This window comes from Gobio gobio, assembly GCF_949357685.1.
Source record: "Gobio gobio genome assembly, chromosome: 12".
Lineage (NCBI taxonomy): Eukaryota > Metazoa > Chordata > Actinopteri > Cypriniformes > Gobionidae > Gobio > Gobio gobio.
The window spans coordinates 22199886-22223413 of NC_137105.1; the positions used below are offsets into that span (position 1 = coordinate 22199886).

General features: G+C 38.5%; 3 protein-coding genes across 4 annotated transcripts; 2 read left to right on the plus strand and 1 right to left on the minus strand.

Annotated features, from left to right (window-relative positions):
• The first annotated feature begins 849 nt into the window (after positions 1 to 849).
• On the plus strand, positions 850 to 7747 carry wdr21 (WD repeat domain 21). 2 transcript variants are annotated; one of them, XM_079831435.1, is made up of 14 exons: positions 850 to 917; positions 1234 to 1361; positions 2575 to 2630; positions 2725 to 2882; positions 3117 to 3199; positions 3314 to 3416; positions 3732 to 3875; positions 3975 to 4024; positions 4401 to 4480; positions 4585 to 4677; positions 5473 to 5570; positions 6362 to 6541; positions 6665 to 6779; positions 6872 to 7747. In XM_079831435.1, exons 2-14 carry the CDS (start codon positions 1264 to 1266, stop codon positions 7105 to 7107), a joined length of 1494 nt encoding a protein of 497 aa, XP_079687561.1. In that variant the 5' UTR covers positions 850 to 917; positions 1234 to 1263; the 3' UTR covers positions 7108 to 7747. The 2 variants fall into 2 exon arrangements, with proteins under 2 accessions (XP_079687561.1, XP_079687560.1); XM_079831434.1 differs by having other exon boundaries at positions 858 to 917; positions 1231 to 1361.
• Positions 7614 to 18867, minus strand: zfyve1 (zinc finger, FYVE domain containing 1). The gene is made up of 11 exons (XM_079831433.1): positions 17463 to 18867; positions 16278 to 16782; positions 15927 to 16141; positions 15523 to 15629; positions 12764 to 12872; positions 12570 to 12667; positions 12360 to 12477; positions 12098 to 12268; positions 11834 to 12014; positions 9390 to 9506; positions 7614 to 9127 (listed from the first exon to the last, which is right to left on the minus strand). The coding sequence occupies exons 1-11, from the start codon at positions 17943 to 17945 to the stop codon at positions 8895 to 8897; spliced, it is 2337 nt and encodes a 778-aa protein (XP_079687559.1). The 5' UTR covers positions 17946 to 18867; the 3' UTR covers positions 7614 to 8894.
• Positions 18868 to 19755: 888 nt separating this feature from the next.
• Positions 19756 to 22419, plus strand: pigh (phosphatidylinositol glycan anchor biosynthesis, class H). The gene is made up of 5 exons (XM_079830358.1): positions 19756 to 20053; positions 20152 to 20361; positions 20451 to 20534; positions 20631 to 20712; positions 20806 to 22419. Exons 1-4 carry the CDS (start codon positions 19877 to 19879, stop codon positions 20703 to 20705), a joined length of 546 nt encoding a protein of 181 aa, XP_079686484.1. The 5' UTR covers positions 19756 to 19876; the 3' UTR covers positions 20706 to 20712; positions 20806 to 22419.
• The last annotated feature ends 1109 nt before the right edge of the window (positions 22420 to 23528 follow it).

A 23528-nucleotide genomic window follows, 5' to 3' on the forward strand; every position in this document is an offset into this window, starting at 1 on the left:
TTATTGTGGTTGGTGAATTTTATACGGCCTATTTTAAATATAAAAATGTAAACAGTCAAAAGTAAAATATCAACAATATTAATATAATTAAAACAATAAAAATAAACACTGTATATTTTAGGTACACGTGTTGTTATATTGTTATCATTTTTTAAAATAAAAATATATAAGTAATTATCTATATTTTTATCCATTCATTTAGCTTCTAAATTGTCTGTATGTCAACGAGACCAGAGCCATATAGAGAGAGAGTTGCGACAACTCCATAGACTCCAATGGAACGGTTTTTTTTACAGCAATGGCGGCTCACGGAGACTCTCAATAGTTCCCGGAAGTAGCAGCCGCGCCATAGAGAACAGCAGAACAGACCGTTTGTGATGCACTTTTAAAAGGTAAGACGTTTAATCAGTAAGATTTTAAATGATCAGCACATTTTAATCAAAATAACTTGTACATTAAAGCCTGCTTGTGTAGATTATTCATCATTAAAAAAATATATATTTTAAAAACAACATCGCTGTAACTACATACTCATGCTACATACACAAGTCGATGTGTAATAAAATTATTGAAAATCAATGCATTTATTGACTATTAATTACCAAAAAGCGCAGTTCTGTCACTGTGACTATCAATTTGAATTGCCCGTCAAAGCACTTCCTGGAACTATTCGAGGTCTACATGAATCACGTGACTATCAAGCGTTTTGAACTTCCGTTGTCGCAACTCTCTCTCTCTATGGCTCTGAACGAGACCATCCTCTGAGGTGATTGACAACTCATTATCCAATCACATTATTTCATTATTGAACAGTCTCAGAGTTCCACCAATGAACAGTAAGGAGGCGGTGATTCCCTGTGTCATGAGGAAGTTGTATTTCCAAACAGGAAGAAGTCCACGACTGGCATCTATTTCAGGTAAGTTTATTATGACTTTCCTTTTTATATAAAATTAATAAGTTAATACGGCGATCAGTAAATATAGAGTAAGTTACTTGTCTGTGAAAGTAACCGTTAACATAAATGAACGAGCCACGTGAATGTTCATAGTCTTAGCATGTTAGCTCGTTCAGCTCTATAACAAATCAGTGTTTTTCATCTGTGGTCACTTTCTTAATAATGCTCCAAAAAGCTTAGGTTTAGTTTCACGTTCCAACACCCAAAAAAAATAATACACACATTTTCCTCTTTATTTAAATATAAAGGTATTAATCTGATTGTACTAATTTAGCAGATGTACTGGCATGACTCCTGAGAAGTAGAAATGAAGCGGGGATGTGAAGCGAGAGGTAGAGACCGTCACCGACACCAGTCACAGTGGCGGAGGAGACACCGCTCAGCCCACGAGGAGCAGGAACATAGGTGACTACCACGGGCAGTCTTATCCCCTTTCACATAGACACGGCTTAAAATTAAATTATGAAACATTTACTCACCCGCATGCTGTTCCATACCTGTTCGACTTTTTATGAGGAACACAAAAGATGATGTCAAGCAGAATGACAGCCTCATTGTTTGGGCAAATGAAGCAGTCAAAGTGAAATGGTGAGTGATGCTGGCATTCTGCGAACATCTCCTTTTGTTCCTCAGAAGATAGTAAGTCATACAGGTTTGGAACGACTTAAGTGTCAGTACATTTTTTGAGTGAACCATCTCTTCAAATCAATGCATGTGGTCATACTAAAGTTTTAAAACCTAAAGCCAAGCCAGAGGCAAGATGTCAACCAAGACGACAGTAAATACCAAGCAAGTAAAGACGGTACTTGCTACAGTAAAGACGACATAGTAAGACGACAGTAAGGACAACATAGCAAGACGTCAGTAAGGACCACATAGCTATAATAACAGTTAAATTCTGTTTATAGTAATAGCCATCTGTATATTATATTATATTCATAGTACATATCCACCTGTAAATTCTGTTTATAGTATTAACCATCTGTATATTATTCACTGTACATATTCACCTGTAAATTCTGTTTATAGTAATAACCATCTCTCTATTTATAGACATATTTATATATACTCAGTACATATCCATGTCCTGCACTTATGCAAACGTTGTATATCCTGCACTTGCTGCTATTGCACTTCTGGTTAGACCTAAACTGCATTTCGTTGCCTTGTACTTGTACTTGTGTAATGACAATAAAGTTGAATCTAATCTAATCTAATCTAATAGCAATACGACAGTAAGGACAACATAGCAAGACGACACTAAGGACAACATAGCAAGGCGACAGTAAGGACAACATAGCAATACGACATAAACAGAGAGATCTCTTTCAGATCCTAGTTTCAGATCCTAGATACTAGTTTATCTGAAAAAGCAGGAACAATACAGTAAGGACGACAGAACATAAACAGAGAGCATATCAACATATACTAATTTATCTGAACACGTAGGCAAGGACTGTTGACAAGGACAAATGTATAGTACAAATCAGTCGACTAATTTTTGGCACAGATGGAACCCCATACCGCCATACATTTTTTTCAGATTATTTTTAGTCTGGCTTGTATTGTATTTATGTTAGCCGTTACTACCAAGCATTCATAATAAGTTATTTTCTAGGTCTGACAGCGCTGCAGGTGATGCAGGATCATCCTCGTCATCCTCATCTGCACCAGGTGAACTTTTACTTTGCATTATCCTCTGCACTTCTTTCTGTTTGTAGCAGTTAAAAAATAATTTAACTTAGCCATTAATCATTATCCCTTATAGAGTTGCCAGGCTTCTACTTTGACACAGAGAAAAACCGCTACTTTCGTTTGTTGCCTGGACACAACAACTGTAACCCTTTGACAAAAGAAGGGCTCCAGAAAAAGGAAGAGGAGAGAAAGAGAGCAGCACTGCTTGCAGAGGATGATGGTCCTAAGAAGGTGAGCTGGGGAAGTACTGAATATGTCCGTACATGTATTTTATATGGACATTCCTCACTGCTACATTTTTGCACTAAATTCCTGCTGTAACATCATTCTTTGAGAGACGTCTATTGATGTTTTGTGCAAAAGCATATCTGCAGTAGACGGGTTTTGTAGGTAATAAATTATTGTATCGATTTATCAAGCCTATTGAAATATAACTATCTCCTTGAATCTCCCTTTTATGTTCAGAAAGCTCCTAGGACTGGGCTGAATTCTGCATTGCTGTTACAGAAGAGACATCTGGGTCTGCTGCCCCCAAGCTCTTATTCTAGGTATGGCATGAAGTAATGTTTTATGAATACAATTTTCTTTTAATAGATGTTTTACCAGGAACAAAAATTGAATCCCAAAATGAATTTGATCCCAAGGCTGTTCTCATTTTGCAGGCTGATCCATGAAGTGAAAGTCAGTGGGATGCAACGTCACAGGCTGGAGGTGCAGAGCTCCAACTCCACCTGCCCAAACACTGACAACTTTCATCTCATAGTTGTAAGCCTCTCGTTTAATGGGGGAAAACTTGAAAACTTCGAAAGAAAACAATGATTTCTGAGGCAACTCAGTCTATTTAAATGTATTCTCAGTGGAAAAACGGCCTGTTATGCCGAGGACATGAATCTCGAGAACATTAATGCTATTTTTTGGGGTTTGTTTTCATGGAAATGTTGTTATTGGCAGGTGTTACTGGAGGTGTTGGCCTCCAGTTGTCTGTGCTTTGGAAAACTAGCAGAAGGAAGATTAAGTTTTGGCGGTGATTGTTTTTTACAGTCTGACTATGGTTCCTTTTTTCTGGATGCATCTTATTAGGCAGATTCAGCTTGTGAGAGAGTTTTCACAGTGAATGATGTGTCGCACGGAGGCTGCAAGTACGGCATTATGAATTTCCATGGCTGCAGAAAAGGCTCTCTGTCGGTGGAGATGTGCGATAACCTTTATTTTACTAACCGCAAGGTAAGCTGGGTAGTTTAAAATGAATTCCTTTCACCAATTAAAAACAAAACGATGTTTCATAGTAATGAATTCGTAATGAACCATTTTTTTTCTTTTCAGGTGAACTCTGTGTGCTGGGCCTCTGTGACACATACAGACTCGCATGTTCTGTATCCTTCAAACATTTTAGATTCTAGAAACTAAAGCTTCAATTATGTTTGAGATTTATTGTGAAACTGTAGATCTGTGTTAATTGTCAGAAATGTTCATAATCAGTACTTAAAATAAATTAATTAATCGTAAACATAACCACAAAACAAAATCCCAGGACTTCAAATACCAAGTAACTAACCCTAACCCCACTGTATAAATTTACAGTATGTTTAGTATGAATGTTTAATGTAAAAAATGTGAATTGTGAAATACTGCATATCATATTTCACTATACTAGTCACTGTGTCATACTTGCATGTTTACTCTAGTAATGACAATTAATCATGAACATCTCTAATTGGTAAGGAAGTGTTTCTTGACAAGTGTTTTCAGGTTGTGTTTGGTGGGCATTTCTCAGACGCCAGGCTGTGTGAGCCTGTTACCTGCTTCTCTTTTCAGCAACTTCAATCCAGGTTCAAATCTTTACCTTTTGGGTCTCCCACATTTTTAAATAAAACATATATTTGTTTTCCCTGTATTAAGCTGAAATGACTGGACAAATTTTTTTCTTCTTCAGATCAACCAGGTATGCTGTGCAGTTTTAAGATCTCCACAGCTTGGTCATGTGCGTGGTGTCTCAACCCACAGGCTGATAAAACCTTCAGCACTGGTGAGTTTTTGAGTCTCTGTATACTGTACGAGTTTGTATACATTTCTGCGTTTGCTATTGGAATGAATGGACTCTATACTACAGTTAAAAGTTTGGGGCTAGTAAGATTTTCTTTGTTTGTTTTTGAAAGAAGATGCTCACTAAGGCGGCATTTATTTGATCACAAATATAGTAAAAACGGTTACACTTTACAATAAGGTTGTATTAGTTAACATTAGTTAATGCATTAGTTAACATGAACTTACCATGAACAACACCTCTGTTCAGCATTAGTTAATATTTGTTAATGTTAGTTAATAAAAATCCAGCTGTTCATGTTAGTTCACAGTGCATTAACTAATGTTAACAAGATTTTAATAAAGTATTAGTAAATGTCGAAATTAACATTAACAAAGATAAATAAATGCTTTATAAGTGAAGTATGTTACATAATGAACCTTATTGTTAAGTGTTATGGTAAAAACAGTATTAAAAAAATGGTTAAAATTTAAAATTACTGTTTTGTATTTTAATATATTTTAACATATCCAGTCTTCTGTGTCATGATCCTTCAGAAATAATTTTAATATGCTGATTTGGTGCTCAAAAATATTTATGTGGAAACGGAGATACATTGTTTGAATAGCATTTTTCCCTGTAACATTATAACTGTCTTTACAGTCACTTTTGAGCAATTTAATGTATCCTTGCAGAATTAAAGTATACATTCCTTTAAAACAAATAATATCTTACTGACCCCAAATTTGGACAGTGGTTTTTTTTTTAGGCTATATATATATTTATATGTACACCTAGGCCTTTCTCGCCGAGTGATTGTTACGGATGCTGTGACTGGACGCAGAGCAACATACCTCGCTGGAAGTGATGTTCTAGCTCAGCAGTTTGCCCTAAGGGTGAGAAGAGAGCATTGCCTGAAAAATAAATATTCATTGTGTTCAATTCGGGGTCATGGTGCAAGTGGTAGTGCACATGTTTGTCCAGTCTACGTCATGTCCCTATTGCCATATATAACTTCTCTGCCTTTATCCTCCTACTTTCCAGTTTGACTATAATTTAAAGGTGCTCTTTCACTTGTACCTCATTAAAAAGGTTTACACATAACATTCCTTTGTGTAAACCTTTTTAATGAGGTACACATGAAAACATGCAACATGAAAAACATAATAGCCTTGCATAATAAAATACAAAGTTCAAGCAGAATAATAATAAAAAACCTTACAAAAAAAGTTTTCGCTTTACAAAAAGGTCATATTAGTTAATACATTATCTATTAATGAGCAATGCATTTGTCACAGTATTCATTAATATTTGTTATACTTTTAATAAAATACAACAGTTCATTGTTAGTTCATGTTAGCTCAGGTCCGTTGAATAATATTGACAAATGTAATTAACAAATGGAACCTTGTTGTAGGTTTTGATTGTAAAACTTTCCCAAGATTTTAAAAGTAGTTTTTGGTTTATCGCGATATTATTATTATTATTATTTTTTAAACCAATGGCCATCATTTATCTAGTTTGTATAAAGTAATTTTTTTATTGCATGGAATCCTTTTTCGTGACTCTGTATGGGAATGTTTTTGTAAATTTGTATTGTACATTTTCATTTTGTTTGCCTTACTTACTGTATGCATGTGAGCAAAGATATCTGTGCGACACTTGTGTCATGTACCTCGTATTTCAGGCTCCTGTGCTGTTCAACGGCTGTCGCTCTGGAGAGATCTTCAGCATTGACCTGCGTCAGCGTGACAGGGGTCGCAGTCACGGTTGGAAGACCAGCCGCTTCTACCAGGAGTCAGCCATCACCTCGGTCCAACTGCTACAGGATGAGAACTACCTCCTCGCTGCTGACATGCTGGGCAATGTCTGTCTATCATAAACAACTGAAATCGCCACAAATGCTAATATAGGTTTAGTTAATAACATTTAGAGCACTCAGGTATGAATTACCCAATCTTTATTCTCCCTTCATATCGTCACTGAACAGATTAAGCTGTGGGATATCCGTCTTAAACGATCTGTCAAACAGTATGAAGGACACCACAATGAATACGCCTATCTACCCGTTCATGTCAATGAACCAGAAGGATTGCTTCTTGCTGGTACATCTTTTTCGTATAACCCAAATAATCATGTAGAGCTTGTTTAGTTCTTCCCTAATGCTTATACCACATCTCCTGTGTACCGTTTGCAGTGGGTCAGGACTGCTACACCCGGCTTTGGAGCCTTCACGACAGCCGTCTCCTCAGGACAATCCCCTCGCCTCACCCTGCAGGGAAGGACTCAATCCCAAATGTGGTGTTTTCCTCCCAGCTGGGTGGTAGTAGAGGACTTCCTGGACTCCTTATGGCCGTTCGTCATGATCTGTACTACTACTCTTACAACAAAGACTATCAGGATGGGCTAACACTGGAGGGTCAGCAGTGCTGATAATTACCCTCTGAAAAGGAGTATAAGGCTGCTGTGTTGACAATTACATGTTCTTACTGACCGAAATGTTGCCATTTGTACCATCTGCCTTTAGTTTAGTTTTTTTAAAGTAATATAGATTAGACTGTGAGGGATTCAGAATACTTGCTTGTCCGTTATATCATCAATAGATTAATTTTGAAAAAGCTTTAGATTTATCTACATTATAGTCGCATATAGCCACTTGAAACATACCTCCTAAAAGTGCAATTTTATGGTTGTTTTTGAAGAAGAAAAAAATACATTTTACTTGAAACATGCTGGAACTTTTTGTAAAATAAGAGGGAAACTATTCATTACTGTTCAAAATAAATCCAAACTTTGTTTATCTGTATCTTTAGGTCAAATCTCAACAAGAATTTAACTGTAATTTAATATTTTTTTTAAATATTCTTTTGTGTTCTATAGAAGAAATAAGTCAGAGGTTTGTAAGAACATTATGGTGAATAAATGACAATTTTCATTTTAAGGTGAACTGTCACTTTAAGAACTGAAATGCATTTATTCACTCATTTTTATATGCAAGCCACACTCTTAGAGGTCCTCAAGTTTAATTTAATTGGCATACAAGGTGCAAATGATATAAAATGATATTCATGTTTCTTTTGTCTGTGTCAGTCATGTTCAGTCATCCAAACATAATGCCTCACAGAGTATGATAACCTGATTCTACATAATGAGTGTCCGTTTGGCCAAGAAATCCATTTTACTGACAGTGATCATAACACATACCAGGGGCTAAATGAGAGCGATTTCCATATAATAACATTTATTATAATAATAATAATGATTCATGTGGATTGGCATCTCTTGACAGAAGAGCCACATCATTTGTGCGGTTTCATCATGGCTTTGTGTTAGGAGTAACAATGCCGTTTGATTCGGCAACAGTGGTAGTGATTCATTAAAAAGGTCCGTTTTAAAAACCAAACAAAAACTTCCTCCTCGAGTACACACATTTAAAATAAATGATAAAGAAGTCTTTAAATTATACTGAACAATATCAGATAGTTTAGCACGATCATGTGAGATCAGCTTCAAAATAGGCAGCAAATAATTGAGACAAACAGTAATGAATCTAAAATCTACACTAGGGTTTCTTTGAGGGTAACGGAATGCAAGACAATATGGACAATTTTGTATTTTAAAAGCAAATTGACTGTAAATCTTTCGTAAAACTGAAAATTGAGCAACACAACAGGACGGTAAATAATATTAGTAATATTTGTGCACCGGTCTAATGTCTCCTGTAGAGGCCTTATGTTAGCTGCCTTTACCCACAGGAAGGCCCATATGGATCTGCAGCCACAGAAATGGAAAGCCCATAATTCATATTTTGTACCTTAAAGCATGTTTAACACTTTTTTTCTACCACATTTAAGCCCATTCTGCAGATTTCCCCCCCCAAAACATTTGTTCCATCTGGACCTGCCCACAGGTAACGTATTGCATGGTAGACAAGGATTGTCCAGGGTCTGACACATTTATTTTCCTGATGGATTTAACCTTTGAAAGAAAAAAAAATATGTAGGCTATTACATATGTTAAACTGTGAACAGCTTATGTAGAGTTGAGGAGCATGACGTGAATGAAATGTAGGGGCAAAAAGCAGAGATGTTCCTCTTGTTTTCAACAATCAATAGGATTTATCGGTTTGAGAGCAGCACTTCTTCCCTCCCAACCTGTACTGAAGCACTGTAGCCACAAATATGGGGGTGTCTTATAATGCGGAGTGATGTTCGGTTCTGCTAGAGCTCTCCAGATTTTTGGTTGCAGGTGATACACACCCGCACGGGATGGTCCCAACCCCTGGAGGGCACGGCCCGGCGATCAGGGGAGCAGTCGTTACATACTCCTTGTCCACATGCACGGCAGTGATGGATAGAGAGACGGGCATTAAACTCACGCTGGCACTGGTAGCAACAATGGATGTCTTGGTCAGGGACCCAATATGCTGGACGGGCGGCATCTTTTACCAGACCTGGTAAATGCACAGGTGCATTTGATCATGCTGATATCCCAGTGCAAGTATGCAACTATGATTATGAAAAAATGCTTAAACCTTAAGATCACAGAACAGGTTGAACTAGCCTAAGGTTTTAAACGTGTATTAATATAATCTATTAATTATAAAAACATTATAATAGACTGACACTCAACTGTATTTCCAGTGTGAATTCATATTATGTCATATTAACATTTTCATAGGCTCATAAAACCGTGAAATACAGTGAAGAACTCACCAAGAGGGATGTCTATGGCAGTGACTACGGCTCCTAATGTGTTCTGAACAGCTTCTCCCACCTTCCTGGCAATCAGAGTCCCACCTTCTTCCTCTTCCAGCGCTGCATCCAGCAGTTCTGTGAGACCATAATTTTGAATTTATTCATATTATGAATTGAAATAATGCATGTTTATGTCACAACATGTTGCATCAGTGTCTTATACTAAGTGTGTAATACTTAAGTTTCAAAATTATTGAAACCAGTAACTGCCTTAATTTTACGTGGCATTGATTCAACAAGGTGCTGGAAGCATTCTTTAGAAATGTTGGCCCATATTGATAGGATAGCATCTTGCAGTTGATGGAGATTTGTGGGATGCACATCCAGGGCACGAAGCTCCCGTTCCACCACATCCCAAAGATGCTCTATTGGGTTGAGATCTGGTGACTGTGGGGGCCATTTTAGTACAGTGAACTCATTGTCATGTTCAAGAAACCAATTTGAAATTATTCGAGCTTTGTGACATGGTGCATTATCCTGCTGGAAGTAGCCATCAGAGGATGGGTACATGGTGGTCATAAAGGGATGGACATGGTCAGAAACAATGCTCAGGTAGGCAGTGGCATTTAAACGGTGCCCAATTGGCACTAAGGGGCCTAAAGTGTGCCAAGAAAACATCCCCCACACCATAACACCACCACCACCAGCCTGCACAGTGGTAACAAGGCATGATGGATCCATGTTCTCATTCTGTTTACGCCAAATTCTGACTCAACCATCTGAATGTCTCAACAGAAATCGAGACTCATCAGACCAGGCAACATTTTTCCAGTCTTCAACTGTCCAATTTTGGTGAGCTTGTGCAAATTGTAGCCTCTTTTTCCTATTTGTAGTGGAGATGAGTGGTACCCGGTGGGGTCTTATGCTGTTGTAGCCCATCCACCTCAAGGTTGTGTGTGTTGTGGCTTCACAAATGCTTTGCTGCATACCTCGGTTGTAACGAGTGGTTATTTCAGTCAAAGTTGCTCTTCTATCAGCTTGAATCAGTCGGCCCACTCTCCTCTGACCTCTAGCATCAACAAGGCATTTTCACCCACAGGACTGCCGCATACTAGATGTTTTTCCCTTTTCAAACCATTCTTTGTAAACCCTAGAAATGGTTGTGCATGAAAATCCCAGTAACTGAGCAGATTGTGAAATACTCAGACCGGCCCGTCTGGCACCAACAATCATGCCACGCTCAAAATTGCTTAAATCACCTTTCTTTCCCATTCTGACATTCAGTTTGGAGTTCAGGAGATTGTCTTGACCAGGAGCACACCCCTAAATGCATTGAAGCAACTGCCATGTGATTGGTTGATTAGATAATTGCATTAATGAGAAATTGAACAGGTGTTCCTAATAATCCTTTAGGTGTGTATATATATATATATATATATATATATATATATATATAGACACACATATATATGCATACATACACCGATCAGGTATAACATTATGACCACCTTCTTAATATTGTGTTGGTCCCCCTTTTGCTGCCAAAACAGCCCTGACCCATCGAGGCATGGACTCCACTAGACACCTGAAGGTGTGCTGTGGTATCTGCCACCAAGATGTTAGCAGCAGATCCTTTAAGTCCTGTAAGTTGCAAGGTGGGGCATCCATGGATCGGACTTGTTTGTTCAGCACATCCCACAAATGCTGGATTTAGATCTGGGGAATTTGAAGGCCAAGACAACATCTCAAACTCGTTGTTGTGCTCCTCAACCCAAAGCATGTGCTCCTCAAAGCAACATCCACATGGATGGCAGGACCCAAGGAACATTGCCCAAAGCATCACACTGCCTCTCGGCTTGCCTTCTTCCCATAGTACATGCTGGTGCCATGTGTTCCCCAGGTAAGCGACGCACATGTACCCGGCCATCCATGTGATGTAAAAGAAAACGTGATTCATCAGACCAGGCCACCTTCTTCCATTGCTCCGTGGTCCAGTTCTGATGCCTTCTCTCCCCACGTGCATCAATGAGCCTTGGCTGCCCATGACCCTGTCGCCGGTTCACCGCTGTTCCTTCCTTGCACCACTTTTGATAGATACTGACCACTGCAGACCGGGAACACCCCACAAGAGCTGCAGTTTTGGAGATGCTCTGACCCAGTCGTCTAGCCATCACAATTTGGCCCTTGTCAAACTCGCTCAAAGCCTTGCTCTTGCCCAATTTTCCTGCTTTTGACACATCAACTTTGAGGACAAACTGTTCACTTGCTGCCTAATATATCCCACCCACTAACAGGTGACATGATGAAGAGATATTCAGTGTTATTCACTTCACCGGTCACCTGATCGTGTGTGTGTGTGTGTGTGTGTACAGTATGTATGTTTGTATGTATGTATATACATATTGTATATATATTGAATATGATCAAAACATTTTCAGTCTGCCATTCAAAGTGTGGTATACCTTCTGGGATGCCTCTGTTTTGAAAGCAGGCATCACAGACTCGCACAGGTGCCAGGCCCCAGCCTCTCTCAGGGACTGGCCGTGACTTAGAGGAGCAACCATCACAGAAACCTTCTCCACAGGCCCGACAGTGATGCTTTGTATCATTATCCTGGAATCCCTCTCCACATTTATTACATCTCTGGGGGGAAAAAATACTCCTTCTTAAGTGGAGACTGCTCTTCATTAAAAAGGCACATTAAAAAAACTAGCATTAAAACTCACAAGGATGAGAGAATTGGGCTTCCAGTAAGTAGGAGCAATCTGGTCTGTTAACCAGGCGGTGACAGCTTTGGCAGGCTTGACGCTTAGCTCTGAAACAGACTGAGCCATATAGTTCACACCATCCAGCAGTCTCTGTGCAGCATTGTTGTTGTCCTTCAGGAATCCATCAGACTGAAACGGAAATGTGAAAGTGATTAAAACTTGTTCTTTTCGTTATTTAAATGGAAGAAACATAGGAGAAAAAACAGCAGATTTCTCTCACCCCTGGCCAGACATGCTGGATCTCAGTCCGAACCACTGTATCAACAGGGTCCTGGTTCCCATACCAGTATTGCCTACTTCTATAGATCACAGAGCAGTTTGGACACTCAATCACGTATCTGCAAAGAAAAACCCCCACTCAGTCCTGCACATCTAAATGACCTGAACTAAATGCACCTTTGTGCAACTATAATCCAATAACACCACTCACCCGGACCAGGCGTATATGGCTAAACCAAACCAAGGTGAGTCAGAGGATGCCGTCGTCTTTGGAACCACAATCACCTCTTTGCCACTCTCATAACAAGCCTGGAATAGCAGATAAACACACATAATGTCAGACCTGGGCAGTCACAGAATATAGCTGGTAAGGTCAGGTCATGTGTTGCATTGTTTAGGACCTACCTTGCAGGTGTAGATGCGATTATCGTAGTGGGCTGAATAGCGGCAACGGTGTTTAGCCTCATGCACCACACCCTCTCGTAGGTGATTCATGCTGTTTTTACAGCCTGAGCTAAAAAAACAGAAAGAATCAGAATTGCTTTTGTTTATATATGTAATTCAGGACAGGCTTTAGTATGATGTACATTCAAGGAATTTTCCACCTCCATTACAAGAGTCAAAACTAGCATAGTCAAACATCTAATTACTAGTTTAGCCACCTGAGTGGCGCCGCACAAATAACTCCTTTTGAACTATTTTTTGTTGTTGCTCAAACCATTTTTGTAGATATAAGTGTATATAAATTACTTGACTGTAAAAAATAACTTTGTTTGGGAGTTAAAAATGTAAGGTAAGTGACGTGTTGGCATCATAACTCAACATTTGAATATGAATCAAATATTCATTGTACATGCTAAAAAAAATTTGCTCAGGGACTTCAGTGAACCTTTTTGAGCAATGTCTCAATTGAATCTGTGTTGTCTTTAACATTCATTTAAAGGGAACACGCTTGCACGGATCAGTAGAATTAGGAATCTACGATCAATATATCTATGACCAGGCTCGTATTTTGACCTCACTTAGCGGAAGTTATGGCTGAGCTCAGAGATGATCACGTTCAAATACTGCTCGGTTTCTCGCAGAAACTGATCGTTTAGCTAGATAAGACCCTTATTCATCGTCTGGTATCGTTTAAAGCTCTTTGAAGATGTACTGAAACTGTCATTTGGACCTTGAACCGTTTGGAGCCCATTGAAGTCCATTATATGGAGAAAATTCCTGGAAAGTTTTCATCAAAAAATTAGACTGCAGAAAGAAAGAGATGGACATCTTGGATGACATGGGGGTGAGTAAATTATCAGCAAAAGTTTATCTAAAAGTGAACTAATCCTTTAATGCATTAACATTAACAAAGAGCTACATTTTTACAGAAGTTATTATTCTTTGATAACGTTAGTTTAAAAAAAGCAACTGTTAGTTAATGTTAGCTCAGGCCCATTTAAATAATACAGTTACAACTTTTGATTTTAATAATGTGTTATTTAATGCTGAAATTTACATTTAAAGGGGCTATATGCGTTTTTCTGAAATTTAAACTCGCGACTGACACCTGTGGCCAAAAAACAGAACTGCTCTTATTTTCTGCTCGCTCTCGCAGCGGTGGTGACGTCACATCCGCAGACAGCGCGGGAAAAAAACGACCCGCCAGAAAATAGGAAAAATAGGATACAGGCTTATAGGTGCACCCACTGTGAGCGGACAAGGTGTCAGTATGCTCATCAGGAGATGTTTGAGTCATAAATGGTAAAATAAAAAGGCTATTGTTACGTTTATTTTGGGGAAAAAGTTGCATATAGCCCCTTTAACTAAGATTAATAAATGCTTTAGAAGTATTTTTCATTGCCAGTTTGTTAACTAATGAATTAACTAATGTTAAATAATGGAGCCTTATTGTAACGTGTGTGACTGAACAATAAAGAATCAGAACATATTCAAACAATATCTAGAGCATGTAGTCCAGCCAGATTAAAATATAAACATGTTTAAATTTGAAAATTAATAGCCTTAAGTCTTTAAGTATTAGTGTGTGATGAGCACTGTAGCGAATACAGAAATCTGAATGGCTGTTTTGAAACATTTAAATACTGTAGAAGCAGCTGCTTTGTTTACGGGGTTACCGGGGGAAACAGCTGCATTTCTGCTGTTCCATCAGCGCCATCTGCTGTCAGAGAGTGAACGTACGTTTCATTTAGCGTGTCTCCTTCACCCGTTCCGCAATGCGCTGCTCATGTGCATTGGGTTTGTTTACATCAGTGCGCGTTCCTCTTTGACGTGTTGTACATTTTAAACGGTTGATGGGTAAAGTATTCTTAAAATGCATTCAGAAAATCGGAATAATTCGTAATAAATAATTATTCCCGGTATTTTGAAGTGCTCACGATAACAATATCGTGGATGTTCATTACCGTGATATATCGTATTACCGTATACCGGCACGTCTACTTAACACTGATACTTCTACTCAAAACTGACAGTAAAGGTATTATAATGTTATAAAATATTGCTATTTTAAAGCTACACTGTGTAACTTTTTTAGTTTATTCTTAGCTAAAAACACTTAGTTCTTTCAAAAATATATGTGCTCATTAATGTAATTTACTTCTTTCAAGTAATAAAGTATTCTCGTAAATTTATAATATGCCATTGAAAATACATACGGGTAAGGGGTTCGAATGCGGGTCGCCATGTTGCCCCTCCATCTTGAAAGTACATTACCCAAAGAAGGACATACCCGTAAATTCAAGCTTCGCCTTTCGCGTTTTAACACTCGATGGCACCGTGTCGAATGTGGATGAGGTCGAACTGGAAGCCATATTAATCTTGGACTAAATCGGCCACCGTAGGAGTTAAAACGAAATTGGTATTGAGAGGAAAAGAAACTAATATTCACTGGATGGTCATATACCTTTTAACCGCTAGATGGGGGAAAATATCACACAGTGTAGCTTTAAATAAATGCTGTTCTTTTGAACTTTCTATTAAAATACAAAACAGTTGTAATATTTCACAATATTACTGTTTTTACGGTTATATTAATGCAGCCTTGGTGAGCATAAGAGACTAGAGTATGAGTGTGTATCGAGTAGGGTAGAGTATGTTCTTAACTGCATGTGAGTTGCTATTGAAAATTCTAAACAGATTTGGAATGAGGAGCAGCTTACCCACAGCTGAGGCAGATGCTAGAGCAGGTAAAGTACTCATCTGGAAAGAAAGAGTTGCTTGCCAGATGCTCATCAGGAATCTCTCCACTGAAGCACTCACTCAAAGCCTTGAGAACAAGAGCTTCATCATTAGCTTGTTGCATTCAAATGTATAACTGAAAATAGCACACGTGTGTCTTTTGGAATATTTCAAGGTCAGAGCTCAAGATTTGTAAGCAGTCATTTGAGGAAAACAGACCTTCTTAATGGGTTAAAAATAGAATAGATAAAAATGTGTCTGCAGATTTTTGGAGAAAAGTAATTGTAAAGTGAAGTAGTGAACATTTCACCAACACTTCCACCCTTTCATGTCATCGATGAGCTAAATGTGTAATTGAGCTAATCAATGACAAAAAACAAATTACCTGCAAGGCCTTGTAGATGACACCAGCAGACCGTGGAGATCGTGTAGTGTTGTTGTCTAACTGCTGCTCAACACTGCGCAGCAGACCGCCGAAGTCAGTCGGGGGGTTGTGTGTGCGAGTGCCCCGGTATTGAATCGAGCTGAATGCCTCCGGAAAGAGGCCAAGCTTTCTGAAACGTTCCTGAAGAAGCCGCTCAGCTGATTCTGATGGCTTATCTACAGTGCATGAGAAAGAGAGTAGTATTAAGCATTTATTATTTTGCTTACATTATCTATTTCAATGTCATTTCTAACTTCTTGTTTTGTAAATAGGACAGCAAAATAGAAAACATCCAAAACTCAGTGAACTGACCTGAGCCTAATAACTTAGTGTGGACTGTCTCATGGAAGATTATAACAGCAGGACCTAGAGTCGACAGGGGCACATCCAAACCACAGCGGGCAGTCGTAGCTTTCAGCTCCTTCGTAAAATGCTTTAGATACGCATCTGACGCATCCCCGAGAAACTTGAAAAGATCATCATGAAGCCGGTCAGCATGTGTCCGATAGATGACCAGATCAGACACTGCAAGCACCTTCAGGAGGAGGCGGGTTCGCTGTCCTTGGTTGGTTCCTGCCCCCAGGAGTCCCTCTGTGTCAACAACCACCACCTTGTGAACAGGGTCCATTGCTGCCCAAACCCCAACGGTGCAGGATTCCTGGGTTGGGGATGTCTTGAACACTTCACGACCCAGAAAGAAAGTGTGATTGAGGGTGTGGGATTTGCCCTCTCCAGTATTGCCAAAAATGGATACCACCTTCAAAAGCTCCTCAGGCCTGCAGCCTAAATTCCTCACAAACTCCTCCTCATCCTTCAACTGTTCAGGTTAAGGAAATAAACATAAGCCATATACTTATGCAATATCACACAGTTAAGTAAAACAAAAAACAACAACTAGTGGTTTGAAAAGAAGAAAAAGCATTTGTCACAATGCAATTATGCACAGATTAAAAGCAAGTCTGGAACTAGGGTCGAGCAGAGCGATAGTGAGTTCCCTCCCTGCTCAAGACAAGTGGTGTTCACTGCAGAGTCAAATGACGTCCAGCTCCCCCTCTCTGGACATTATGATTTGACCTAGTCCAGCTCCAACTCTGTGGACCTAATGGGGGGAGTTATGTTTAGTTATAGGGTGTGGTTGGGCTGTCTAGCTCCACTTATTATGTCCAGCAAGGGGGAACTGGACGTCAAGCGGAGGGTGTTCCAGGGGTTGCGCTCGGTTCAACCTCCAGGGAGTGGGTTACCCCTCGGCTGAAATCGCGTTCTCGGTTGAAATCTCGGTTCGGTCTGGAGGGAGTCCTAGGTCCTTTGGGGGGCACAGGGATATCCATGGGGGTCTGCCTGGGTTGAGCTAGAATAGCCAGTCCCTAACCCTTCCCACAACTCTATCCCTCCACCCCATTAGACGTGAGAAAAATGGAGGTGGAGCTGGACGTCATTTGACTCTGCAGTGAGTACCACTTGGAGTAAAGTACAAATAAGATAAACAAAATGAATTACCTGCATGTCTTCCTTTTCATCCACCAGAAGAAAGCTGATGACTTTCTCCAGTTTAGCTTTCAAGGCATCCAGCTGTTCATCTCCAGTGCTGCAGTTCTTCTCCGCGGGTTTAGAGGGAGGGTAGGCAGTGAGAGGGTGCTTTCTTTTACTGACCCCGCTGTGAGTCCGCTTTTGACAGTCCAAACACAGGTTGATTTTACATCCCTGACAGCGGACCACTGCTCTCAGCCGCCCCCCGTTCGGAACTCCCCCGTCCCCTTTACATGAATCGCAGTAGGGTACGTGGCCAGGTGCGATTCGGATCCTGTCGTGGTTCCTCATGCGCTCCTGACGGTGGAGCTCCAGCTCGCATCGGATGCACTGCAGGCTGCCGCATTCGTCGCACTCGAAGGCGGCCTCGTCAGAGCCACCGCAGGCGTAACTCTCCTGACAAACCAGGACGCCGTTCAACCCCTTCTCCGCCGAAGAGCCCTGACCGCTCATTATAGGTCAAAATATAATAGCGAGGTAGCACACCGAACGGAAGCAACCAAATTTAAAGTACTAAAAGCTCTCTGTAAATATACTAACTGGTTATTCCTCTGAAAGTTGAACCAACTACAGCAGAGACCAACCTAAATGTACAATCAACAAGAGAGATGATATATAATACCTCATGAATGACGCAGAGTTCTTAAACAAAATATCTTATACGTTTGCCTTGAATTTCATTGGAATTCTAAATGTCTTGTGTCAAATTATGACACTGGCTTAAAATCAAATATTCAATATGAACTATAAATAGATCAGTTGACATCCGTATAGCACTGGCACTAAGTCAGACTTTGTCCAGCTTTCTGGTTGATTAAAAAGTGACCAAGCAGTCTAAAGTGTCTAAACTCACAAACTACAAGCAATAACAATTAAAATGTATTTATTAACAGACGTAAACACTAAGAAAACAGCTACATTCGAGTATTGTTATCGTCCTGGGCTTTTGTTACTCAAGCTAACTAAGATTAGCATACGTGTCTGGACAATCTCCTCCAATTTCAAAGACTACAGATACTAGGGGGTTAGAAATATGATTTCTGCAGCTGAATTAATAGTTATTTAGTATCGTACAGACTGTCCTTAAAGTATGTTCCCCCACAACACACTGATCAACACAGCTTTGACCGAACAAAACAAGCAGATTTCGAGCCAGAACCACACCGCAGTCTTCATCAAATACGCCGCTGAATTCCCTGAAACATCGCACACGACAACGACTGTATGATAAACACAAATTAATAAGCCGGTTGATGTCAAGATAACTGTTTTTCCCCACCAGCTTGTAAAATGATTCCCCTCCCCGGTTGATTCGGGTGAATGTTGTTGCCAGGTCAGATCAGCTGATCGGCTTGTTTTCACTGTAGCTGCAGTCGAAGGTTAACAAACACAAAGCCAGATGGGAAATTGAGTCCATTTCTCTACAAGCAAGTTTACTTGTAATTTAAAATAAACTAGACATTTTTGGGAACATATGAGGAGACAGAATAACTACACTGGGCATTTAATAATAATATTTGTAACGCACTTTAAACAAAATCTCAAAGTGCTATCTGAAAAAGAAGTGCACTTAATTGTATTGAATATGCACTTGTACTTTGTATCTTAAAAGTATATTTTAAACAAGTGTAGGCTACCTGCAGATAATATAATATTAATTTGTAACACTTTATTTTACAGTGTCCTTGTTACACGTTACATGTAGTTACTATAGTAATAACAATAAATTATGCATTACTACATGCAACTAACCCTACAAAAAACTAATCCTAAACCTAAGTACACAATTAATATTACTCAGTAATTAAATGTATAGGCCTATTTATACTTTAACAAGGACACCTTAAAATAAAGTGTAATTTGTATTACCACACAAAGGTCAAATAATAGCTTAAATTCAAATAAAAGTCAAATAATAGCTAATAACACTATAGCTTATAGAACCTGTATATAAATCTTGTCTAATTTTCACAAGTTATTTGTATTATTCTTTATTTATTTTGGAAACATGTATTTTCAAGCAATGGTAGAGGTTGACACCTAGCAGCCTAGCAACCACAGTGGCTACAACCCATTGCCTGTGTTTTCCTCAGCCTCATTTTAATTCACGAAAAAATCAATTGACAGGACAATCTACCATGAAAAAAGGCCCACTATAACTAAAATAACAATTAAGGTCAAATATTCTTACATGGCATAAAACTGCATTTCTCCACACCCCAGTCCAGTAGGTGGCGGAAATGCATGTTAATTTTCCACCGCCACACTGTAAGAAGAAGATCGATTCAGTGCCTGTGGACAAATGACTGTCGAAGCACAGCTAGTTAAATTCTAGTCCTTATTCACATAATTTTCTGACATCGATATAACTAACAGTGATCAACATGGCTGAGGAAGATTTCACAGACATAAATGGCAACTCGATTTCATTAGACTGCCAAACTCACTCTGCTTTCTGCAGAGAGTTTACCGTCACCCCACCGAAATTGTCCTTGCGCAAGGTGATGGTGTGCACCTGCTTTATATGGTTATTTGCTTATGCTATATTTTTCTTCACCGAGGTAAGAACGTTATAATGCAAATAATATGCGTTCGCAAGCATATTTTCTGATAATACAATGAGATTACTATACTTCTAATCACTTGTATTAATGCATAGAACACTGCTGTCCTGTCGAGTGCCATCATCCTCACGCTGGCTGGGATGATAATTCATATTCACTTTGTGAAAGTGGACCATGAGACCCTTCTCATAATCGGCTCCCTCGGCGTCCAGCTGTCTTCATCTTACGCGTCTGGACGAGAAAGCACGATATTCATTGAGATGAGCAAGCTGAAAGACATTGTCATCAACGAGGCTGTTTATATGGTAAACACAGTATTTGACCCTCGTGCATGATGGTGATTAGAAATCAAAATCAAGTCAAAAATAATCACCCTTGTATATTTCCACCTCAGCACAGCATCATATACTATCTGTGCATTCTGATCAAGGACCCAGCAGAGCCTGACACTGTGAAAAGCATCGTTCCTCTATTCCAGGTATAAAGCAGTTGTTGTTGTTCTTAAGCAAAAGCAAGATTATAGGAATCTTTAGCATGTCACTTTGTAAATTAACACGTCACATTCTTCCGTCAGAGTTCTAAGCCACGGCTGAATTGTTTGGTTCAGGTGTACAGGAGCTGTCAAGAGATTCTAGCACAGACCAGATGACGCAGAGGTAATGTTATGGTCCTTACTATACATGTTTTACATAACTGACATAGTTCTGTGTCTATATGTGTTTTATGGCTCTATTTCTTTTACTCAACAGAGTCTTTCTTTGAAACAGGATAAAGATTGGAAAACCACAGAATGAACCATAAGCGTATTGTTGGTAGTATTTGTATTCTTGCCTACACTACATCTTTCTGTTACGTGGTTTGCAGGCCTATATTTTGCATCCACAAACTTAGTTTCTACAGTAGTCTTACCTTATTTATGGTCTTACCTTATTATGTATTTCTCAGTGCTTTTATTATTATTCTTTATTATTGTTGATTTGAATATTATAGTCGTTTGTTTTCCCCACACTGATTCTGACCTTAAATAGCCACTAGGGGGACATGTGTGCCAATTTTTGGAAACGGGAACAAAATCAGTTTATTAAATATTAATGATGGTATTAATGATTTCCGATTTGGTACTGTTTTAAACATGATTTGATTTTTTAAAATGTATTAATTATTGATTTTTTTTATATAAAAAATCAAAATGAAAACTTTTCATTAAAATTATAATTGAAAATACACATTTGCTTGATGAATTAAGACAATACAGAGACTTTATTTTAAAGAAGTATAGAGAATCAATGAATTATTCAGCTATTAAAGCAGATCTTATTTGGCCACCATTGTTGTGGGTCACTTGAGGGATTATGGTAATCCGCCTCATTCGCTTTTTGGTGGGTCAGCATTTGATTGTGTTCCAGCTTTTGCCAGGATGTCTTGTTATCCAAAGCAGTTTATGTCTAAGAGTTAAGCAGGTTCAACTCAATGTAACTGCTTGGAGTGAGTTTATCTGAGCTCTTTTTGCAGAATTCAGAGCACCACCAAGCTTCTGATTTTTTCCCCCTTATAATTGACATAGTTGAATCAATTATTTTATTGGTGTCCACATTTTTTAACTATGTTTAAATACTGTAAATACAAGTGGAAATATATACTATGGTTTCCTGTACAGAGTAAATGCTTTCTAGAGGTCAGACAACAGAAGGCAAGTGAACCTTTTTTGCAATATCAGTTTCATAGTATTTCTGGGGCACAGCTGTTGTGAGCATCCATCACACTAGATCTTACTGTCTTCTGTTGTTTCGTGGAACACACAACTAGGGATTTTTGTTGTTACTGTGTTTACCTTTTCTTATGATTCCACTAACCGTTACATATTCTGAGGAAATGTTTTCCATGCTACCTCTGTGTTATTTTATGAGTCTGCAATTTCCTTATTGGAACTCACTGCCTGTTGCATAGACAAGGGTTAGAGTTGTCATTCGAGTTTACCTGTTTGGCAAAAAGAAAGAGAAACCACCCACATTTATTTGTGTTCATGCTGCTTTGTGTTTACACACAGTGAAACATTCCCTTCACTTTTGAAAGCAACTATCAACATGATTAAAAACGCAGATTTCCCCTCTAACTTTTGCTTAAATTAATTTTATGGGTTCAGTACAAGTTAAACTCAAATGACAGCATATTCCCTCTTTATTTAAAAAGAAAAAAAAAGAATTTTAAGAGTTGGTGAGGCACTTAAAATGGAATTAAGGGAGCTAATCTGTAAATGTAGCTATAGAATAGTATAGTATAGCCACAATATGTGAACAGAATTTGTGGTAACATGCCGCTCAAACCTTTGGGGTCGGGGGTTTTTAAAATGCTTTTGAAACACTAATATTGTGAATTGTTTTTATTACAATTTTAAATAACTGTTTTCTATTTTCATATATTGTAAAATGTAATTTATTTCGGTGATGGCAAAGCTATTACACCAGCCATTACTCCAGTCTTCAGTGTCACATGATCCTTCAGAAATCATTTTAAAATGCTGATTTGGTGTTCAAGAAACATTTCTTCTTCTTATTATTATTATTAATCTTGAAAACAGTTGTGCTGCTTAATGTTTTTGTGAAAATCGTGAAGCATTACTTTCCAGTGTTTTTTTATAGGATTTGATGAGAATCAAAAGAACTGTGTTTATTTGAAATAGATTTTTTGCAACATGTCTTTACTGTCACATTAGATCAATGTAATGCATCCTTGCTGAATAACAGTATTATTATTATTATTATTTATTTTTTTAATCATCCTAACTCCAAACTTTGGGCGGTATATACAGTTTACAACTTTGTTCCCACAGCAGTGTAAAACGTCCATAAAAATGACTAGAACAGCTTTACAGCTCAAATAAAAAGTTTTAACAGAACAATTAAAGTGATTTTATAAAAATATAACCTTTTGAATTTCTGCTTTTAAAAGTTGCTGCCTTCAATTTTAATACAATCAACTTGGATGTTTAAGTCATTTGAAGTGAAATTACATTGAACTGACTTTTATAACTTATAAAAAAAAAGTGAAAAATTGTTAAAGCAATGTAAAAATATATTTTGGCATACAAATTATATGATCATGATGTTGATCATATAATTTTTACAGGGTCCCTTTTGCTTCCTTTTTATCTCATAACATTGAGAGTCCAAATATATATATATTTTTGCGAATATTAACATTATATGCCGCAAATGCTGTTGATTGGGCTTAACTTGTATTGAAGTCATGCTTGAGCCCGAATAGAACCTATAGGTCAGAGTTCAGAGATCTTGTTGTTATTCAAATACTGTTTCCCATGTAGCATTGCTTCATTCGCCTCTGACCATTTGGAATGACCGTTCCCATAGAGGCTGTGAAAACAACTGAAGGGTTTAAAATGATCCTGTTAGGCTGCTGTGAAGATGCTCCTGACAGGATAATCATCCCTCCCGGAGGTGCGAACCTCCCAGGA